Consider the following 23,023-nt stretch of genomic DNA (forward strand, 5'->3'; position numbering starts at 1 on the left):
CTCATGAAGACAGATCTTCTGGACGTCCCTTTAGATCACAGTATCCACCATGCCTATGCATAGAATATTTACCACAGAAAACTGCCTGACTTGGGGGAATATGGAGAGGTAAATAAATGGAAAATGAGGTGAAACAAAAGCCGAGCCCATCATGTTGTAATTATTGAAGGAAGATTGTGCCTGATACAGAGTTAATGAAAGTATGTGCGAATAGTTAGCGGCAGTTACAACCTATGAAGTGGGATTTACTGTAGGTCAGGCAGCCACAAATGAATGACCATTGAGGGTGGATCCTTGTCCCAATGTCTGGGATGCATCATTACCACTACCATTCAATCGGTCCATATTTCTGAATTCCACGCTGCATTTCAGAGCATGAATAGATCAGCATCCAGGGCAAACTCTAGGGCATGATATGAGCCAAGTCAGAAATTTATACTTCCATTAGTAACGGAGCTCCTATTTGAAGATCGGCACTCTTGGTTTCTTGGAGCTTGTGCTGCTCGGACGTGTGCGTTGGTTCAGTAGTGGCATATGATGTTGAAAGACGATGACTTTGGAGAACAGTGAGGGATTTTAAAAAGGTTTACAACATATAAACGGGTATCACCCGGTGAAATATTTATGCGCTGTTATTAACTTTGTGAATCGGCGATAGAGAATCAACTGTGTTGTTAAGAGGGACAGGAATGCCTGCTGTGGTGTTGTACGGGTGTAGAATTATCGCAGGGACGGTTCGGAAATAAATCTCCCTAAAGTCGAAAATAATAATTGTAAGTAGTATGTGCATTTGAACAGAGTGGAGTCACAGCCGTCGAAATCTCACTTGCGAAACTCTAACTGTTGTACTTGCAAATTAGGTAGCACTCATTGAACAGACAAACGTGGACTTCGAGGTCCGACCTGGTGTATTTCACTTGTCACATTGCGGGTATCTGGATGTTGGACTTGCGTGTGCGAACCTTTCACAACTTTGTGGTCCTGTTTGCAGCCAGCGATGATTTACATTAGTATGCAGTGGGCAACCAACATTAGAATGTGAATTAGCTGCCGGATTTGGACCTTGGTACCTTCAGGGAACTGAAGTGACCTAATAGCCGTGTAAAACCCCAGTGGAACCCAATATGTCCCAAGCAGTCGCCCACAAGCGTTGGCTAAGTATCCGTTCATTTTGTTATTCGATATGTACCCATAGTAACATCGCACCAGTATATAGTAGGTGAGATCAGCTTAGGAGAAATATCGAGTTCAGTTAGGATAGGCTAAATTAGATTAGACCAATAATGGTAATGCATGCGTGTGGATTTTTATTTCATTTTGGAATGTCCTATGGGGAAAAATAGATAGGAAGATGGTGTATTGATCGCAAGAGGAGTTCAGTGCATTCTTTTCTGCAGATAAATTAGAATCGGTGTGATCATCTGTGTCCATGGTGCCACATAAAACCATCCCAAAGTCGATCCAGGGACCTGTTGGAAATTGATTAAGTAATCAGTCAGGCTAAGTAACTTAAGTGTTGCATGGGTATTTTCATAGTAGAGTTCAGAGATTACAGAGAACCAGAGGTGACGCAGGGAGGGTGACCAGGTGAGACCACTATGTCCAACTCGTGATCTCAGCGAAGACCACCAATTGTTTATTTATTTATTTATTTATTTATTTATTTATTTATTTATTTATTTATTTATGTGATCTCCCGAAACAGGTGAGCTGGTGATAATTATTCCTGGGTAGTGTGCTGTAAGCCCAAGTATGTTGAGGTATTGTGTGAGGTGCAAAATTGGCTGAGACGCTCCAGTTGTAACTCTGAGATTGATATAATGAAAGTGTGAGAAAAATGTTTCGCATTATAAATTAGCACCATTTTGAGTGGCCGTGACCTTGGTGATGTGTGTGACCACAGTTCATAAGAGCAAGTTATTTGATGAATGCAGAGCTGGAAATTCAGTGCATATTGAGAGAGTACGGGGAATTATGTACCGTTAGCCGTGTCTCATTCAGTACATTATTTAGAAGTCAGCTGAGTGGATGAGGGGACTGATTTGGTCCAAGATGGACAGGTACCACAGAAAGGCCATACAGAGGAGCTTGTCAAGATAATTACAATAAGGGAGCACACTGGGGAAGGGTTTCATGTGACCACTTCTTTTTCAGAATGAATGCATAATTGCTGCGGTTAAGTTAGTGACGTCAGTTAAAGGAAAATTACTGGAAGAAGGTGGTAGGGTCTTCTTAACACATGATAAAGTTTAATTAGGGTTTCCAGATTCGTGTTCGGATGGCAACGCGAGAGCGTATGGTTTCGATGGAGACCGTCTCCGAAGGGAGAGGTTAATTTATTGTTTGTTATGTTATATGTAGGTTTGTTTCAGGTCTGACATCATGTGTTGTCTGTGTTTTACTTTTGTGTTTACTGAATGGAATATGTTTGTGATTGATTGGGTTGTCCCATTTCGTTTGAAGTGTCTTGATGATAGCCATTCAGCTTAGAAGAGGGTTCTGTTCCCATGGGTTGCGTATGGCTTTTGCTACACTGTATAGTCTGTGTTCTTCCGGGAGACTGTATATGTTTAGAGTAGGGTCTCATCTGATATTACTGATGTTGTACAATATTATACTCAGTCCCGAGGTAATGGGGAATGTTAATTGCGTGCGGTATTATGCAGTTACGTTGTTAATCGTTGAATTCTCACGATCATCGGGCCATAGTTACGAACGAATACTTAGTAAGATTCAACTAACGATTGCAAAACAGAACGGCCCAAAAATGGCATCAATTGTTAATTTCTGGTGCACGATACCATTGTTATTGGATTTTAATGATCATCTTCAGTGTTTTATATCTTCGCTTACAATATCTTAATTACATGAATTTAACCCATATTTCTTGACTTTCTTTTCTGGCACTTAAGTATGCTCTGTATACCTTATTCATATTTTATTTAGTTAGAATTTGATTTCCTTACGGGCGGGTCTACCATGAGTAATTGGCAAGGCAATTTCAGGTTTCAGTATGTATGTATGTATGTATGTATGTATGTATGTATGTATGTATGTATGTATGTATGTATGTATGTATGTATGTATGTATGTATGTATGTATGTATGTATGTATTGAACCCATGACCTTTGAGTCATAAGGAACCAGAGTCCTAAATTTATTACATGAGGCACCATTTAATTCCAGTGCGCCAGGTCATGAGGAGAGCTAGTTACATTTTATATTTCTGTTCATAAGGGTCACGTGGAGAACAAGTGGGATATTCTTATTCTCATGCAACAGAAATTACGTCACCCACACGTGTAAAATGTGGAGGGATACCAAGTAATTTGGCGCGGAACTATTTTAGCTGAAATTCCGTTTTTAGGAGATTTGGCGACGAAACCGCCGTGGTAAATGCAGTAGGTCGTAAATGAAACAATTTGCTTGTTACTGGTAAAGACTTTAGGTCGCTAAGGAAAATTACCGGAAAGACGCGCCTGTTTATTTAAACTCTGTTAGATGGGCCAAAATATAGTGCCTAGTTTATGACTTAATTTAAAGGCTAAAATTTGTTACGAGAAACCCATAAAACTAAACCATAAAACCCATAAACTAAACAATTATGTGTTATTTCAGAATCAGACATAATTACATATTCTGTGAAATAAAACTGTGTCAGTATACTTTTCAAGGTAAATGCAAATGGCATGCGAGTGGGAGAAAACATTTATAAAACCACGCCGCGCCATTTGCTATTGCCCATTGTGTCCAGTGAATTTGAGGCGACTCCACGCATTTCAGAATAACATTGCAAACCAGCGTTGGGAAGACTAAGTCCCAAAACGGAAGATAAGTTCGGCCGAACGTGGCTGTAACATCATCTCCAAGTGCAGATAGGTTAAAAGGTAATCGACTGTATTCCAAAATGTGGAATCACCATTCAGATTCAGGTTCAGGCTACAGACTGTCAATCTAATGCCGAAACCCTGCAGTTAAATTAACAAATATAATTGTTGTGTTATGATGTATTGCGTGTGCGAATCGGTGGTTCGACAGACGTGTTTGGTCCGTGCAAAGAAGAAACTTGTGAAGTGCATTTATATATTATATGTCATTATTTTCAGATGAATGATATAAAATAATCAATGTAAAACATTACACCAGGATAGGAATCGTTATGAGAGGAAAAGTACGTTCTGTAAGGCCACTACTTGTTGGAATGGCTAGATAAGAGATTGAGAGTGGCTGGTGAGCCTTTAACAATGGAAGGCCACGTACGGCTTCCAGGTATGTAAGCTACCATTTGTAAAGTGCATTTGTTTATTTCATTATGTCACCATTTTACTTGTGTATCTGTGACGCACATTGGTCATCCTTTTATTTCGTGGAAATATCAAAAGTATACGATGAGAGGTCATTTTATGTTTCTCGGATAATCGGTAGAACCGCGAAACTAGCGTGTGAAATGTTGAACAATAGTAGATTTGATGGCTATAAAACCGAAAGCAATGTCTAGGGCGGGTATCATTTCCGTACGTTTATTCCTATATTTGTTGTTTGCCCAAGTTAAGATATTAATTTGTCACAAAATTCTGTTCGGTGTAAAGATGCAATTCCCGTAAGTGGAATCTTTGGTTTACAATTTAAAGCGATTGTAAACTAATGATGGAACACCAGCTGTTGCAGAGCATGCGTCGTAATGTGGTCGGAGCTGTAGAATATATCAAAGAATGTACGAGGCGAAACTGGCGTGTGATTTGGGGAAGGGGATTGTTATATCAAATGTCTATTAAAATATGTGTAGAATTGATGAGGAGAAAATAACGATAACATTTTGTAAGTCAAGTTGTGAGTTTCGTTTTGAAATATTTTGTTGTCAGAGTCAGATATGCGAGGAGAGACGGTTAGTTTGTCACAGATTGTTTCATGTAGCAGCATAGTGGATCGCATAAGAGAGATTTTTCGTATTATTTCCGTGTAGAGAATTTGAGGTAGCAAGTGGTTATAGTATTGCAGAGTTAGGAAAAAGTGTGGCTCAGGTGGTTGAAATCCTGTTGTGCTGAAGTGATATTTGTTGCCGGAATTTTTCATTTTAGGAAAACCGTGGATTTAGTTGTGTGATTTAATGGTATGGCAATAGGGTCATTCCTTAGTTAGGATCCCACGTGAAGCCGTACGATGTGGTGGCTAGGAACATTTTAAGTGACGATTTAAGTAAAATCTTTTCGAATATTCTGTATTGGTTAAGTATTGTCTTTCAGGCGAGTTGTAAGCGAGGCGAGATTTTATTTTTGATACATTTAGAAGAGATAAAGTGTTTACTTTCATAGAGGTAACGAGACGGTTCTTCCTCCCAGGTAGAGCGACGATCAGTTTCGGCGAGCGAGCCAGCTCATTTGTCAGAAATGAATTGTAACTGAGATTTTGTCATTTATAATAAATATTAGGAAATAGATTTCATTACTTAATAAGGGAATCGTTTGGCAGGGAACTTGAGATTCATTATAGGTGCGACAGAAATGATACAATGTTGTGTTATATTGTAAATAACCACTTTCAGGGGTGTCAAAATTTGAGAATCTATAGTAATGTTGCTTCGTGTTGTTGAGGATTTTCCAAGGTTCTGTGATTATTTTATTTGAATGTCACGATAGCTTGTCAATCCATAGAGTTCATGATAGATGAGGTGTTGTTGTTGTTGGTGGTTCCAAGGCACAAGTGAAGTTTCTTGTGGTACTAGGTCATCCGTGTGGATCACATGGTGACAGAGTAGTCCATTTACCCTAGAGATTGGGTGAGGTGCATTACGACACTTAAGTCTCATCAGCATGAAATCATATCGGAAGGAGGTACCGGAATTAGTACAAGAGATAACCGTAGATGTTACAAAAGACAAGCATGAGTTGTTTTATGTTGCGTTTCGTGTAATTTATGCTAATTATAGGATTTAAGGTTACGATTATCCAAGGTAGTGTCTCAATAATTATTAATGTTATAATGTAAACTTCTTGAGTGACGTAATGAAATAAACACATGGTCCGGTAGTTATGACCACGTCTTTCGTTATGCAGTTGCGAAACAAGAACGCTCTGAGAACTTATGTATGTTCAGTCTTCATCCCTAAGGCTGGTTGGATCCTCAACAGCTCCGCCATCAGCTGTCATACATGGCCTAAGCATCACTGAAGAGACGTACTAGGGAAATGAGAAGCGAGGTAGTTTCCCGCTGCTTTCCTCCTATGAGAATAAACATATATAAATATTTTCTTTTAAAGGAATGTTTCTGGTAAACATGTCCAAGTGACAACGTAAATTTAATTGAAACATTTAGGGAGTTTAAAGAAACCACTTCGTCCTGGATAGATAAATTTGTTGTTAATCAGCATTATAAGATTACTTCACTTATTAATTTATTCAATTCAGTGAAACCGTATTTACAGAATTGGTTTAAAGCCAAGTGACTAACTTGAAAATGTAATCTGGAAATCTTAGTTTTATTTGCTGGGACAATTTAACTTATTAACGTAACGATTAAGTGGACGTGTCCGATAGCAAGGGACTTTACCGCCACTAGTGTTGTGAGCGTTCGCTGTTGTTTTTTATTTTTCATTTTGATTTGTTGAGCACCAGAGGTGCTGGGGATTTACTAGCGTGGAAACTTTGGTCATCAACTACTTTAACTTAATTGTGTTCAGCTTTCAGCCCAGAAATTTGGATGGTCATGGGGTCATCAACTTCAGTGACATAGATTAGGGCCATCTATCATTACAGCATCATTTTTCTTGCAGTCATCATCCACAATGACTTTAACGTACATCACAAAGTTAGATGTCGGTCTACGACATAGTTGTAGGTCGCATAGATTCAATTAAGTTTCCATGCTGTACAACCACTGTGTGGAACATACTGACTGGGCAGCCAAAATTATACCAGAAGTCCAGAGCTCGTGTTACGGGGGCTGGATTATCACGAATAATTATGGTGGTACATGGAGTCTCACATGGAAGCCGATCTTAGGGATTTCCAGACTTTCTTTATTTTGTTCTTAAATTAAGACGGTGGTTTCTAGTAAGGATGCCCCTCAGACAATTGAGTTAATGTCTCTAAAGCTAACGTCTCTCATCATCGTTGTTATTATTCGTTTCTTTCTAATGGACAGGCATGAGTTCTTTGATCAGCTGTTGTGAAATGTCACAAGATTTCAGATGCGTTTCGAATGGTCAAGAAACCTACACTTTTAAATTGAGTTCACTCATTGTAGACATTAGTTTTAAATTACTGAAACCCACCTCTTACCTAAGCAAGTGACTAAGAACTGATAAGCGACCCAAGAGCATCTCATGCTGATTGCTAATAGATAAGGAGGGTAGGTATCCTTCGAAGGGTATCGTATGAAATAAGAAACTGGAAGGATACTTAATACCTATATGGCCAAGTGGGGTATGTGAGCAGGAGAAATATGCACAACGGGGTATTCTTTTGAAAGATGGGCTCGACTGGTTGAGAAAGCTGAAATAACAAACTATCTATTTTATTTACAGGAATAGGTCATTCCATTCCCCTGAAACAGAAGAGTTACGCACCACCATTAGAAGTTTCATTAATTACCATTACAACATTTCATAGTCGGGATGGCAAATAATAATTATGATCTGGATGAAAAAGGACAAACTATTCATGTTTGAAGCAAGAAAATGTGAAGTTTCTTGTAGAGCTCTTAGGGTGATCCTTGCCATAGAAACTGAATAGTTGCATGTATGTGTCCCTTGCCTTAAATTTTTGCAAATGTTGTTTCGTATTCTGTTCCGTTTAAATACACGCTCGAAATGGTGTGTTTGAGACCGGTCTTCTTATTCTTCGTCTTTAACTGGTACCAGAATCTAATGGGGTCGTGGGTTGAAATGTACAGCATATCAGGACTTTCTCCTGTTATATAGCCGCAAGCCCCTTCTGACGCCAACCCCATGTGGAGGAGTGAATTCGTAAGTACACGTTTCTGTGGTGCTTGGTAGTGTTATGTGTTGTTTGAATATGAAGAGGAGTGTGTGGGGAGAAGTACAAACCTCAAGTTCCCGAGTGACAGGAATTAACTTTTGTTTTACAAGTTGGTTTATATTGCACTAACACAGACAGGTTTTATGGCGACGATAGAAGAGGAAAGGGCTAGGAGTGGGAAGGAAGCTGTTGTGGCCTTAATTGAGATACATCCCCAGCATTTGCCTGGAATGAAATTGGGGAACCATGGTATACCACCTTCAGGGCTACCAACGATAAGGATTTAACTCACTATCTCTCGAATGTAAACTGTGACCAAACCACGCAGACATTCACTCGGTAGGAATTAACTAAATGTCATAAACATTCCCAACCCGACCGAACATCGAACCCTGGACATTTTGAACCGACCATTCATCCATGGAGCCGGACTGAAGGGAAAGGCGTCCAAGAACATGACACTTGATATCATCAAGATTCATCTTGTTTCAGTGTACCTCCGTAGTGTAACTGTTATCGCTATTAGCTGCGACCTCGGGGGCGCGGGTTCTATTCCTAATACTGCAAGGAATTTAGGATTGGCAGATAGACTTGTATGTGGTTAAAACTGTACATGCAGGTCACCTCCAGTGCGGATGTAACTGAAAAGACTTGGAGTTCCTCGGAGCGAGGGTACGTGTTTACTTTACACTACCTTGCCTCAGAGTAAGACGATGCAAGGCATCATGGATCAGATTTGAACCAATTAACTTTGGCTTTTGAGTTCCTCGAGGTACACTAATTAGCTCGTTTAGCACTAAGGTAAAGAAAGGAGAATTACCCCCCTTGGTGTGGTGGTCAATGAGGGAGTTTCTGGCTCCTCATCGTCTTAATATGATACCAAGGGTATGAACGTCGCTAGGTCAGAGATTATATTTTAGTTCCTGACAGTGTGTAGTTATAATACATTATACTTACTCCCTCTTCCTTTAACATACTGCACACATCAATAAAGAAGCTTCCATTCTTCAACAGATCTTCATGAATCAATAAGGTCTCCATAGCATTACAGGCCGCTGGGTAGTCGCACTTCGAATCACGCACTGAAACACGATTATTTTATGCTAGAGAGGTTCTCTCAATAGAGCTAACACAGGGTAAGATGAAATATTGTATCTGATGGGATATTTCAGTAAATAGGTCCTCTCATTCCAATGAAGTCAAATGCAACTTCTTCCTTTGGAAACACATATTTCAATGGAAACAGTTTGAAGATGAATAGCTACTGAGATATTTGTGCACTGATAATAGCTCTTATATACGAGGTAATTCTGCTGGTCAAAAAAGTCCTTTATATAAACACATCTTAACACACACATGTCAGGGAGCCTTTAGTTACAGCATATACCACACGTATATATTACTCAAATGACACATATAATTTCTATGTACTACTGTTCAAATACCGTACTCATGACAATCTTACTGAAACAAGAGTTATTGTCTAAGGCGATGTATGCAATTTAGTACTTATGTTGCCAAAAGGAAATGCAATATTAGTATATGAGGCATACAAGTAGTAGAGTCGATTGTATCCTCTACAAAAACGTCTTACAAGCAACAAAAATCGTACCGCTATAAGATAATTCCGAATAGTACGATAAAAGAAGTACAAGACATGGAAGCATATACGGTACATTTAAGCTCAAAACAAAGTATTTATAAACATGTTTCAGTTAAGAAATGCACCCAAAAGATGTAATTTCACGAGAAGTATTCATTCTAGCCACAATGTAATAATTTATTGTAGAATTCTTCAGCATTTAATACTGGAGATAGATGACAAGAAATTCTTGTTCCAAGTGAAGTCACATTGGAGCGTGTAACTCCTTGTCAGAATTACGCGCACTGTTGATTTCATATAAGTATACAAAAAGAGAGTTATATAATATTTGAAACTGAAAATTTATATGGAGACGCATCTCTTGTAAAATATTTCCGCTTCAAGTCATTACCAGGATGCATAATTTTAAACGACAGAAGACAAAATGAGACTGTCAGATTATGAATATTATGGATCTTTCCAGGGTTAACCACTTCTTCTATGTACAAATAACTTAAAATTTTAATACTCCGATCTACGTGGACGATACTTAAATAGGTTTGATCACCTTAAAATACCTCGCTTCCAGTTGTTTCACGAAGGGAATTTATTGCTCAGAATAAAGAGCAATAAGGAGTAATAGGAAGCCAACGTTTAGGAGAATCCTTGAAGTGATGCAATATCCTCCCTATTCATTTTGTCTGCCATACCATGAAATCACACTTGCAATTTCTGCTGCAGTCGGATACTATAACATTGCTCCTTAGGTGATAAATTTGTTATGAAGAAAACCTGCTTATAACCAAGACATCATTTCTAGATGCCACAGACCTCCTAAAGATAGATGAATTTTTTTAACAGATTACCATTGACCACTAATAGTACTCTTTGACTAGCATTCTACATCACTTATGACCTCATGTTGTCACTGGAGAACTTAATATATAACTGGTACATTCTTTAATCTATCGAAAGACTGAAGAACCTATCAGTTGCAGATTAACTAAGTCAAATCTAAAAATAAATGGCTTCCACTATGACTAACTGGAGATATTAGTAGTTGCTATTCACATTTTCCATCCCTCTGGACCTCTACAGTTCTGATCTATACCAGCCCACACATAATTTCAAAGTTCATATTATTGAAACATTATGATATTCTCTTAATGTTAAAATATAGTTTATTTTAATGAACAATTGCGTATATTTCTGGGAGATGAACTCACCAATTTTGAGGGCCTTCTGGAGATCCGCCTGGCTGTCGACGTACACATGGCAGATACCCTCGGCATGGCCCAGTACAGGAATGTGTTGACTCCTTTCTTGGATACTTCGCACGAGCTCACTGGAACCTCGAGGGATAATGAGGTCTATGTGTTGATCCATTGAGAGTAAGTCTGTTATCTCCTCCCTCGTAGACACCTGGAAATTACAGATCAGCACATATCGCAACAAAATTTGTTGATAGGTTGCATATGAAAATCTAACAGAATATAATTTCAGTAGAGGGAATTATGTACTCTTTAGAGGCTGGAAACTGTACAACACGTGATCAGTGTATTTTGATTACTTCAAATTATGAAAACGTAGATTGGCGTTTGAAATATTTCTTCATAAAGTCTTTCATGACAGGACAGCTGCAAAACGTTCGTCTTACGTTGCTATCGAGAGTAGATCAATAGCTTTAGGTCCTAACTTTTTTTTTGCACCTTGCTTTACGTCGCATCGACACAGATAGGTCTTATGGCGACGATGGGACAGGGAAGGGCTAGGAATGGGAAGGAAGCGGCCGTGGCCTTAATTAAGGTACAGCCGCAGCATTTGCTTGGTGTGAAATTGGGAAAACACGGAAAACCATCTTCAGGGCTGCCTACAGTGGGGTTCGAACCTACTATCTCCCGAATACTGGACACTGGCCGCAATTAAGCGACTGCAGCTATCGAGCTCGGTAGGTCCTGACTGTCAATGCCCACATTAATGTTATCATCAGCATATTTTCAAACAGACACGCACTGAGAATAAATATGACGCTGGGAGATAACAAGAAATCAGGAAAATTGTAGACTACATGTGATCACACAATCCTGACAGTGTACTATGTATGTAGTAATTACAAATCGAATTGGGAAGTGAAACTTTCCACAATTATGTTTACATTAACCTTTACAGGGTGCTATGCATAGGTCCTCTCGGTGAAGTAACAAGATAATTAATTACTCGTATTAATTAAAGTCGATTTTAACGTTTGCACGCCAGGTTTGTGGTGTGATACAGAAAATATATTTGCTTTGAAGTAGTGGTATCATAGAATCTCGGTGAATACCCCTCAATGGATTTAATATTTGGCCTACCTACTGAAATATTAGTGGTCATAAAGGCTTTAGTATTTCAATACTGCTGTTTTTCTGTCACATTTGGACGCGATGAAAGGACATGAATACATTCAACTCATACACTAAGCAGGATAATATATTTATGGTGGGGTTTATGGCAAGATTAGTATAATAAAACAATACACCGTAAGGAATTTTGCACCATGACGCGGTGATTGATGACGAATCTTCCCTTATATTCCTGTTTGATAAATACATTAATTATTCGAAGGAGTTACCGGTAAATTTAATAGGATTGTACATTCCCAAAAACAGTATGAAGGTAACTAACTCGTGGACGGGTAAGACAAAGTGTTGAAACCCTTTTGATGATAATCACAATGATCACATCGTGAGATTTATGATAGCATCGTTATTAGGAAGCTGTTTTAATATCACATTCGACCTCCGTCAATAAAATTTATAAATAAGATCGAGCATTTTTCCCGCGTCAAAGTTATTATAATTCGACACCTCGAAAAGTTTAATGACTAAGTTTCCTCTGTCCACTGTCTTCCAGATAATTAGTAAAATATTGACGCACTTTATGAGTAATGTGGTCAAATGAAGGCTGAACGTAAGATATGACTTATAACTGCCCGAAGTCGAAAATATTTAATTCGTCTGTACGATCTATATGACCGGTGCATGGCTCACAATAACATAATAATTCGCTAACATCTGTCGTGATTTCGTGAACTCTCGCACCGTGACAAAAAACTTTTCTATGCTCAACCACCCTCTCATTCCTTAGAATGTGGTGTACTATACATTTTCGAGTGTTAATTTTATTTCTGGTTATTAATACCTCATGCACTCTGTTTTGGTAACCACTGTCTCTGAAAGCAACCTTTGAACTAACCCTCTTTCACCCTTCCCAATGGTGCTACAGGCCCATTGGACATTGGCCTAACTAGCGACCGCTACTCAGCATGAAGGCCTGCAGATTACAAGGTGACGTGTGTCCAGCTGACGAAACTCCTCCGCCGTTATTCTTGGCTTTGTAGACTTGGGCTGCTACCCCACCGTCACATAACTCCGCAGATGTAATCACGTAGGCTGAATGGACCTCGAGCCAACACTCAGTTCCAGTAAAATCCCTGACATGTCTTGGAATCAATCTCGGGCACTCCGATTAAGAGACAGGCCCACTACTCCAAGACCGCGGGGACGACTTGGGTCCAAGAAAGCATTGAAATAATACAAATTAACATAATAAGATGCGCTCAAAAGGGCCCTCCATGTTTAATGTCGAATTCCACTGTTAATTCTCCTGTCAGCATGTAGATGATTGTCGAATTCCTGGAATTATAGGTTAACCAAATGCCATTAGATGTCTTGTCAAAACAGCAAAGTCATCTCCGTACAGGCCATGGATGTCCTTGGAGGAGTGGGAGGCAAAGGCTTTGCCACCTTGGCTAGGCAACCCTTAGATGCCTTCCCACAACACTCTATTCCGTGTAACTGCTTTACAATCTAGGTCTGTCTAAGGGTAAATACTTCTCCTTAATCGTATTCGTTGTAAGCTCCGCAGTTTAGCCCCTTTAGAGTAATGAATAGCAACCTTCTTCTCAAGTATCCACTGCGCAACTCCAAAGAGTTAGTCCCATTAGTGCAAAGTATATCCGCCATCTTGTTTAGTAGTCCTAGCTCAGCTCGGAATTCTTGAAGTAGCCCTATGCCATGTCCCTAGGATTAGACACATAAAAACAATTATACGCTTTAGTACTTGCCCCAGCTTCCCAGAGTTAGTCGCATAAAAACAATCTATACCGGTATCTTGTTCTGTAGTCCTAGCTCATCTCCGAGTCCCTTTGCTATGTCCCTAACATGAGTCCCAAAAGAGCAATGCATACGCGTGAGTCCTAGCGCCAGCTTCCTAGAGTTAATCCCGTAAGAGCAATATAATGCTACCATCTCGTTGAGAAGTCCCAGCTCAGCTCCGAGACCCTGAGTTTTCCCTGCGCATGGCCTCATAAGAGCAAAATATAGCAGCCATATCACCTAATATGGTAGTTAGATTAAGACTGGGATCGAATCCTAACCTATAAGGTAAAGCGTGCACGGTTAGCCAGGGTGTCTGTGAGTTTAGCACCCTTGTAGGTTTGAGCCTGTGGTCCATTCTGAGTCTGTAAGTTTAAGCTTACATTTTTATGCGGTTATGAGTTTAGCCCGGTTGTCGAAATTTGAGTCAACTGGTTTAAGGGAGGTTCAGTAAAGGCCTCAGCTGTTAGGTTAATCTAGCACTCTTGGCCATCGAACTTGGGTCTGTGAGGTTAATGACCCTATGAGATAAGCCTCCAGTCGAATCCAAGCCTGTTAGGTTAAGCCTGCACACGTAGCCGGCGTAAGGTTATGAAGTCATGTGAGATTAATCCTGCACTCTTAGCCGGCACATCCCTGCGTTCGATGTGACCTCTCGCCGCTGGCGGTGTTTGTGGTGCTAGAGCCTATGAAAAGCCACTACTACGAACGACTGATTCAACAGCTAATATGTCATAAAAATTGAATATTTGTACTGGAATTTCATAGGTTACATTCAGAATGCTACTTAAACTGTTATTTGCTGCTGTCATCTGAATGTACACAGCAGCAAAGAGGTGCGGTTGTTGAAGCCATGATGATATTGTTATCCCCAACTGTTGTAACCAAGGTTGAAGTTTACAGCACACACTTTATTTGCTTCACTTTATAATATTTACACAAATAACTGAAATTTATTTTGAAGCAAAAAGGAATATTGAATCTTGAGAAAAGTCTGTCTTTATACAATATGTACAGTTTGCAGTCTTTATATACACTTCTATCTTGAAAAGATAGTCTTTGTGAATTGACACGTTGATAGTCGAGAACTATCTGGCACACTAACATAAATGTCTATGAGAGTCCTTGTTTGTTGAAGTGCCTGAATTCCTAAAAAGCAAGTTCAATTGATTGAAGAAATTCCACCTAGCGAAACTAAGGGAGCTTGCATAACTTAGGGAATGAAAATGGCTTGTAAAAGAATTACGGGACTTAGGCAGCGGAAACAGGTAAGGGAGCGGTGACCAGAGGTGAAACCTCGTACTGCCAGAAATTCAGTCCACCTGGTCGAAGCACATTTTCAAGAGGAGTAGCCTCCGTGCTCGACGTAGGGTGTATTCTGGAGCTGGACACCGGGGCAAGTGGGCAAGTGAGCAGGCAGGGAGCTCCTATTTATAGTACACTCGATGGTCAGGCACGCGCACTGAGGGCTGCGCGTCGAAGCTAGCAGAATGATACACAGGCGCGCGTGCAGCTGGCTGGCGGAGCGAGAAGGGAGCGCCGGACATACAACACCCTCCCCTCCTAAATACGCCGGTACGGCGTGAAACGGCGGCGGCGCTGGCGGCGACTGCGATGCTGGGGCGGAGCTGCTGATGTCTCTGTTGTATTGTCCGGAGCTGGAACTGGGCGGAGTGGCGCTGTCTCGTCCTGAAAGGAACCCATTGTTATTAAATGATCTAAAGCGCGTTCAGCAATAGATTTATCTGGTTTAGCAATAGCATCAATAGCTGGACAGGGGCGGTAGCGCAGACGTATCTGATCTTGATGGCGGCAGATACGTTTCTCCGTAGTCTGTATCTCGTAGAGACGATGACCCAAAGATCTGCAGATGACTCCAGGTATCCAGAGTGGGTTGGATTTGAATGTCCTGGTGTAGACCTTGTCGTTGAGGGAGAACTTCGTTGGTGAGGTCTTATGCTGGGCCGGAAGAGGCTGTAACAGAGAAAGTAAAGTTCTGTGAGGTCGTCCATGGAGCTTCTGTGCAGGAGTGATATTATCAGCGCCGGGTAGAGTTCTGTAGTTGTTTAAGAGTTGGAGCAAGGCTTGGTCTTTAGTTAAGCCTGAAGAGACAGCTTTCTTCATACTTCTTTTAAATGTTTGTACGAAGCGTTCAGCTTCACCATTAGATTGAGGGTGAAAAGGTGGTGCTAGGATATGACGAATGCCATTATGTGTACAAAAGTTCTGAAAAGCAGTAGCTGTAAATTGAGGTCCGTTGTCCGAAATGAGTACTTGCGGTAAACCTTCTGTAGTAAAGATTTTCTGGAGAGCACGAATGGTAGCTTCGGTTGTAGTAGTCGAATGCATATCCACGACATATGGAAAGTTTGACAGTGAATCGATGACTATTAACCACATGGAATTGAGGAAAGGACCTGCGAAATCGATGTGAACTCGTTCCCATGGAGTAGTAGCAGGAGGCCATGAAGCAAGATCAGAAGACGGGGCGTTCTGATTCGTTTGACATTGCTCACAATGACGTATTAGCTTTTCGATGGCGGCATCAATACCGGGCCAGTAGCAGTGTTGACGGGCGAGTTGCTTTGTTCTGGAGATACCCCAATGGCTTTGGTGTAATAACTCGAGAACTTGTTTCTGTAGGCTAAGTGGGATAACCACTCGGAAGATGGTGCCTGCTTCTAGTAGTACAACTCCGGCACGAGTCGTGAGACGATGCTGCATACGATGATAAGGTGCCAGGTGGGCAGGAAGTGTGCTCTGAAGAGGCCAACCGTTGCGGATGTAAGTACGTACAGTAGCAAGTGTGATGATCTTGTCGGGTTGAAAATGAGTGAGTTGTATAGCTTGAATTAAGGCGTTGTTGATTGTTTTCCATGCCTGTTGGCATTGCGGAGTCCACTGAAACTTAACACCTTTTTTACGTAGAGCGTTTAATGGAGCTGCCACTGTAGCGAAGCGTGGAATGAACTTATTATAATAGTTCGCTTTGCCTATGAAGGACTGAAGCTGCTTGAGGTTCTGAGGTGCTGGCATGTTTACTATCGCGGAGACATTCTGTATACTAGGACGAATTCCATTCTTATCAAGTATATGTCCGAGGTAGTGAACTTGAGGCTGAAAGAAGGTACATTTAGCGAGATTCGCTCGTAGGCCATTGTCTTTCAATTTCTGGAGAAGAAGGCGGAGATTGGTTAGATGTTCCTGATGATCTTTTCCAGTAACAATAATATCATCCAGGTAGTTAGCACAACCGGGAATTGAGGCGGTGAGTTGAGCCAAATAGCGCTGAAAAATAGCCGCTGAGGATGAAACACCGAATGGGAGCCGCTGGAGCTGGAGCAGTCCGAGAGGAGTGTTGAGTGTGAGAAATTTCCTAGATTCTTCGTCTAAAAGTAGCTGGAGATATGCTTCTTTAAGATCAACTCGAGAGAAGAATTGTCCACCAGAGAGACGACGGAATAAGTCTTCTGGACGTGGAATAGGAAAGATATCGGTTTCGAGTTGTGCGTTGACTGTAGATCGAAAATCGCCACAAAGTCGAACATTACCATCAGGTTTCTTGATTACCACGAGTGGAGTAGCCCATTGACTAGAAGTAACTGGTACTACAATTCCAGTTTGTATCCATCTTTCTAATTCTTTCGTGACCTGGTCTTGAAGTGCTAGGGGTACTGGACGTGCTTTGAGGAAGCGAGGCTTAGCTCCGGATTTCAGCTGTATGTGAGCTGTATAGTCTTTTGCTGTTCCGAGCTGAGAGTCGAAGACTTCAGGAAACTGCGCTAGGAGAGCGGTAACGTCAGAAGTAGGATGCAATGTAGATACGACGTTAATGTTGTCATGTATCTGGAAACCAAATAAGTTAAATAGATCCATGCCCATAATGTTTGATGCAGTGTAGTTGTTAACTACGAGAAGAGGAATGGCCTTCTGAATTCCTTTATAACTAGCCTGAAGCTTAATTTGACCTTTGATGTCAATTTTCTTCTTGTTAAATGTCACTAGCTGGATGTCAGCTGGAGAGCATGAAGGTGAACCTAAGTTGTGGTAGGTAGTCAGGTTAATAATAGAGACAGGTGATCCAGTGTCTAATTGAAAATCGACAGATCGATCAGAGAATGAGAGAGGAATGATGATTTTGTGAGAATCCTTGGTGGGAAGAATAAGATTGATCTGATCAACTTCCATGTCTTGGCGGGGCTGTATATGCCTCCGGCGCGCTGCAGTAGTCTTAGCAGGGCTGGGCGAACTTTGACAGACAGTCTGAATGTGTCCAAGTTTATTACATCGTTCACAAGTAGCTTTGAAAAAACGACAGTCACGACGTTCATGATGCTTGAAACAACCTCGGCAGGAAGGCAGGAGTTTCGAGGTGCTTTTAGAATTGGGCTTCCGTGTAGCATTACGAGAGGGAACCTGGCGAGAATGCTTGGTGGAGAGCGCCTTATCCGTACGGTTCACTGTAGCAGAGGACTTGCGGGCCTGAGGCGAGACTTGTGCAACTTCGTGTGGAGAAGCTATGGCTGCGGCAGTCTCGGTAGTAAGCTCATAAACCGTAGCAATACGCTGGACGTCTTCTAAAGAAGGGTTACTCTGCTTGACAGCGTCAAAACGTATTTTGTTTTCAGGAGTATGCAAAATTATCATGTCCCGAATGAGAGAATCAGTGTAGGATGAACCACAACCGTCCTTGGAGCAGATGAACTGGCAGGGTTTAGCTAGACCACGCAATTCAGTTATCCATTCAGTATGTGTCTGATGGGGTTGCTTTCTGCTCTGAAAAAATTTATAGCGAGCAGCCACTATGTGAGGAGCTTTGGCATAGTGTTCCGTGAGACGGGCCAAGAGCTGCGTGAAGGGTACCTCAGATACGTGTTCTTCTGGACTTAATTTACGTAGTAATTCACACGTAGCATTGCCAACCGAACTAAGAAATAGTGCGCGGCGGCGTTGATCATCTGTGACAGAATGGCAGATGAAATGCTGTTGCAAGCGGGCTAAATAAACTGTCCATTCTTCCTTAGCCGGGTCAAAAGCAGAGAACGGAGGAATAGCTGATGGCTGTGTAGATACAGAAATAGCTTGAATAGCCTGAATTAATGCTGCCTGTTGTTGTTGCATAAACTGTTGTTGTTGCTGCTGTAAGGCTTGGAAGACCGTAGCGAGTTGTTCCGCAGTAGCCATTGCGAGATGCGTGCAAGAAAGATTAAGGTAAGCTGTGTGTCAGAACTGGTTGGAGTTTCGTTGTTGTTTAGCACGTCGCTATAGAGTTGACGACTGGGCCCGTTGAATTGTAGTGTTGGTTGCGTGTGTACCTCGTCGCTATAGAGTTGGCAACTGGGACCGAAGAATTGTAGTTTGTTGCTTTTTTACCTCGTCGCCATAGAGTTGTGTTGTAACCAAGGTTGAAGTTTACAGAACACAACTTTATTTGCTTCACTTTATAATATTTACACAAATAACTGAAATTTATTTTGAAGCAAAAAGGAATATTGAATCTTGAGAAAAGTCTGTCTTTATACAATATGTACAGTTTGCAGTCTTTATATACACTTCTATCTTGAAAAGATAGTCTTTGTGAATTGACACGTTGATAGTCGAGAACTATCTGGCACACTAACATAAATGTCTATGAGAGTCCTTGTTTGTTGAAGTGCCTGAATTCCTAAAAAGCAAGTTCAATTGATTGAAGAAATTCCACCTAGCGAAACTAAGGGAGCTTGCATAACTTAGGGAATGAAAATGGCTTGTAAAAGAATTACGGGACTTAGGCAGCGGAAACAGGTAAGGGAGCGGTGACCAGAGGTGAAACCTCGTACTGCCAGAAATTCAGTCCACCTGGTCGAAGCACATTTTCAAGAGGAGTAGCCTCCGTGCTCGACGTAGGGTGTATTCTGGAGCTGGACACCGGGGCAAGTGGGCAAGTGAGCAGGCAGGGAGCTCCTATTTATAGTACACTCGATGGTCAGGCACGCGCACTGAGGGCTGCGCGTCGAAGCTAGCAGAATGATACACAGGCGCGCGTGCAGCTGGCTGGAGGAGCGAGAAGGGAGCGCCGGACATACAACACCAACATCTGTCGATAATTTACGAAGAAACCTGCATTTGTCTGAGGCTTTGTTCTACGCTGTTATTTTAACACTTGTTGTATCTCTTTTAATGTATGATAATACCCACTGGGTAGTTCGGATCAACTTAAAAAACTTATATGACTGTCAAAATCGTCCCTTAAGATGGACATTTTTAAACTCGTTAGATATCATACATTAAAATAAATGGCCTTCGGGCAAACACGATACTCGGCGGTGAATAGAAGTCCGAATTATCGCGAATTCCGTAGTAGTGATGGTTTAAGGTAGATCACTATTATAATTCTGAATGAATGTAACTACAACCGATCTACTCCAAATTGTACATTTCCAGAAAGCTGACGAACTTCACTCATCATGTACGTATAGATCGTATAAAATTATGGACACCTATGAGAAACAATTCTAACTTGTCGAAACTCAATATACCTTTCAATTATCACTAACAAAGTTACTGAATTTTTAATTATAATTCTTAGTACAGACCGATCTCCGAAAAAGTATACTGTAGAGTGTTTATAGTGCACTGTATTTCCTGGTATGGGCTAGAGCAAGTTATTCCTTTCATTAATCTGTCACGCTCAGTCTCACCCTTGGCTTGTTAATATGAGAGTGACTGAGATTTGAGTGATGCTAGTAACGCCCTTCCTTATGCAGCCAGTCCTTGTTGATAAATGGTGTGAGGGTGTCACTCATAGGGCCGATGCTGTGTGCGCTTCAGTGAGTTTGGCAGACTTAGAGGTAATAAAACCTGCTTGCTCAGCGAGGAAGGCAACGGGGAACTACTTCACTCAACATTTCCCTAAAATACAACTTTTGTGACGCCTAGGATGAACGTGACAACAGATGCTGGAGTAATTTGGGATCCAACGAACCTTCGGGCTGAGGACATTAATAATTCTAAACTTAACGCCTCAAGGGATTGCTGGCTCATGTACTGCATTCAATATTGATTTACCATTGAGTTTGGTGCTCAATTCTGGATGTTATGTACTACTGGTGGTTGGTTAGAGGAACATAAATGAATAAGTTCCGTATCCATACATACTTCTCTTACCAGTTGCGCCGAATTGTTCAGGTGGTAGAGCTCTGGTGTTCTGAGTTCCAGGTGGCGGGTTCGATCCCGACAATGTCCGCTGATATTAAAGGTGCTAAAATACGTTAGCAAAACTGATGGTAGACTCATGGGCACGTAAAGGAACTCCTGCGGGACAAAATTCGGCACCTCGACCTCTCAAAAAACTTAAAATTTGAGACGTAAAACCAATAACATTATTATTATTATTATTATTATTATTATTATTATTATTATTATTATTATTATTATTATTATTATTATTACTTATTATTTTGTTGTAAGCAAATATTGGTTTTCGAGTATTTTAGAAGGTGGAAGTCAAATTGGTAATTACCTAGACTTATGCATGGAGAAGTAGAAATGAACTCGCGAAATTATATTTGTTTCTGTAAAGACTTCTGAATTTTTTTCTCCCAATCGGAAGTTATGCAGAAAGGCGAATTCAACGTTTGTGAGTAGGCTCTATATGACTTAACGTTTACAGCTTACAGGTATGGAATATCGCGTTTTAAATTCTTTCGATAGGCCGTAGTTTAAAAATGATCCAGTGTATATCAACAGTTTATAGTTGGCAGTAAGCTCAACATCTTAAGGGTTGACGTGTGGACAGGGGGGTAACAAGGGCTTTCTACAGTGTGTTGAGTGAAGATTGATGTGTTTGCTGGCAGTTCAACTGGCAGCTGCTAAGAAAATCAATACCAAGCGGTGAACTGCACTGACTCACGACTGGGACTCTTGCTACTCCCGGTAGTTCTTCTGGTGAAAATCTACCGAAACATCTGCCCTGGAATGTTTTCGTAAAGTACCGAAAACTCTCTTACGTTTACTCTGAGTATGGGAAATTGGTGACATTCAAGAAATTATAAACAGTTTTTCATTCATCAGAAATGTAATTTAAAGTGAATTTTCCACTCAGTTGCTGTATGAAACAAACCACAAAACATTGGTACAGAGCTTACAGCGTAGATCGTCAAGAGCTTTCATGTCCCCGCCAGACAAGGCTGTGAAAAATTTCTCATATGCTTTTCCAATTTGGTCAGGAGTAGGTCGTGATTATATGAAAAGTCTGTGGCTGAAAGCAAATTTCACCTTGCTAGACTGTCACCAACGCAAGATACAGCCCGGTATCACACATTAAGCACATATTAAACAAAGACAAAGTCATCTCCGTACAGGCCATGAAGGCCCTTGGAGGAGTGGAAGGTAAAGGCTTCCACCATTGTTAACCGCGGCACGTAAGGGGGTAGAGTGGTTAGCTCTACGGCCAGCCGCCTTTGTTCCCAGGAAGTAACCTGGTACTCATTTTTGGTGTAGGCTGAGTGAACCTCAGGGCCATATGCACCTCCGGAAGTGGAAATCACGTTTCTTAAATTTTACGACTTCCTGACGGAGATTCGAACCCACGTCCGTCCGGGTGGACCGAGCACGCCTTTTCCGCCTCGGCCAGGCAGCCCCTATTACGCACATATTATTAAGTCTAAACATGGACGAGGAGAGAAAAAATCCCTTTGGATTGGGACTGGACGACAGGCTAACTCCTATTAAAACAACAAAGAACGCTGCAGCAGTTTTGTTGCTACAAACAATTGCTTGTCAATGTTAGAAAGGATGTTCTAAGACCTGCAGATGGAGAAAGGCTGGTTTTCTTTGCTCTATTACTTGTAAAAACTGCTGTGGACAGTCACGCCTAAATGACACTGAGATTATTACAAACGTCGATGATGCAGACGAAAAAGCGGTTTCAATAATTGATCAGATGATGGTCCAAGAAAATAAACACATTGAATATTTTAAATTTGTTTTAGATTGTGATAAAAGTGACAATACGGAGAGAAACAAAGGATGAAATATCTAACGTTATTTTATATTTTTCTACAAAAACGTTTGTTTGCAGATACGAATTCCTCTTCTTCTTCTTCTTCTTCTTCTTCTTCTTCCTTTTCTTCTTCTTCTTCTTCTTATTATTATTTATTATTTATATACATATATATCTATAGACTGGATACAAAATATTTCGTTTTGTCTTTAAATTGAACGAATTTGATTACTTTTGTTTGTATGTACGCCTTACCTGTAGATATATTGTTTGAGCCAATTCTCACACACACATAATTATATATATTTGTAAATTGTTATGCCAATATCTAACAAATGGCTACAA

At 40.8% G+C, this 23,023-nt stretch overlaps 1 protein-coding gene across 4 annotated transcripts in view; it reads right to left on the reverse strand.

The window, feature by feature from the left end:
• The window catches only part of P5CS (Delta[1]-pyrroline-5-carboxylate synthase), a 313,009-nt gene that overhangs the window by 14,158 nt on the left and 275,828 nt on the right, over positions 1 to 23,023 (reverse strand). For all 4 annotated transcript variants that reach the window (XM_067140984.2, XM_067140983.2, XM_067140986.2 and 1 more), the window contains 2 exons: positions 10,786 to 10,981; positions 8,935 to 9,059 (listed from right to left, as the gene is read on the reverse strand). In XM_067140984.2, coding sequence (XP_066997085.1) covers positions 8,935 to 9,059; positions 10,786 to 10,981 — 321 coding nt within the window. The remainder of the gene's footprint in view (positions 1 to 8,934; positions 9,060 to 10,785; positions 10,982 to 23,023) is intronic.

Source organism: Anabrus simplex, chromosome 2 (assembly GCF_040414725.1).
Source record: "Anabrus simplex isolate iqAnaSimp1 chromosome 2, ASM4041472v1, whole genome shotgun sequence".
Lineage (NCBI taxonomy): Eukaryota > Metazoa > Arthropoda > Insecta > Orthoptera > Tettigoniidae > Anabrus > Anabrus simplex.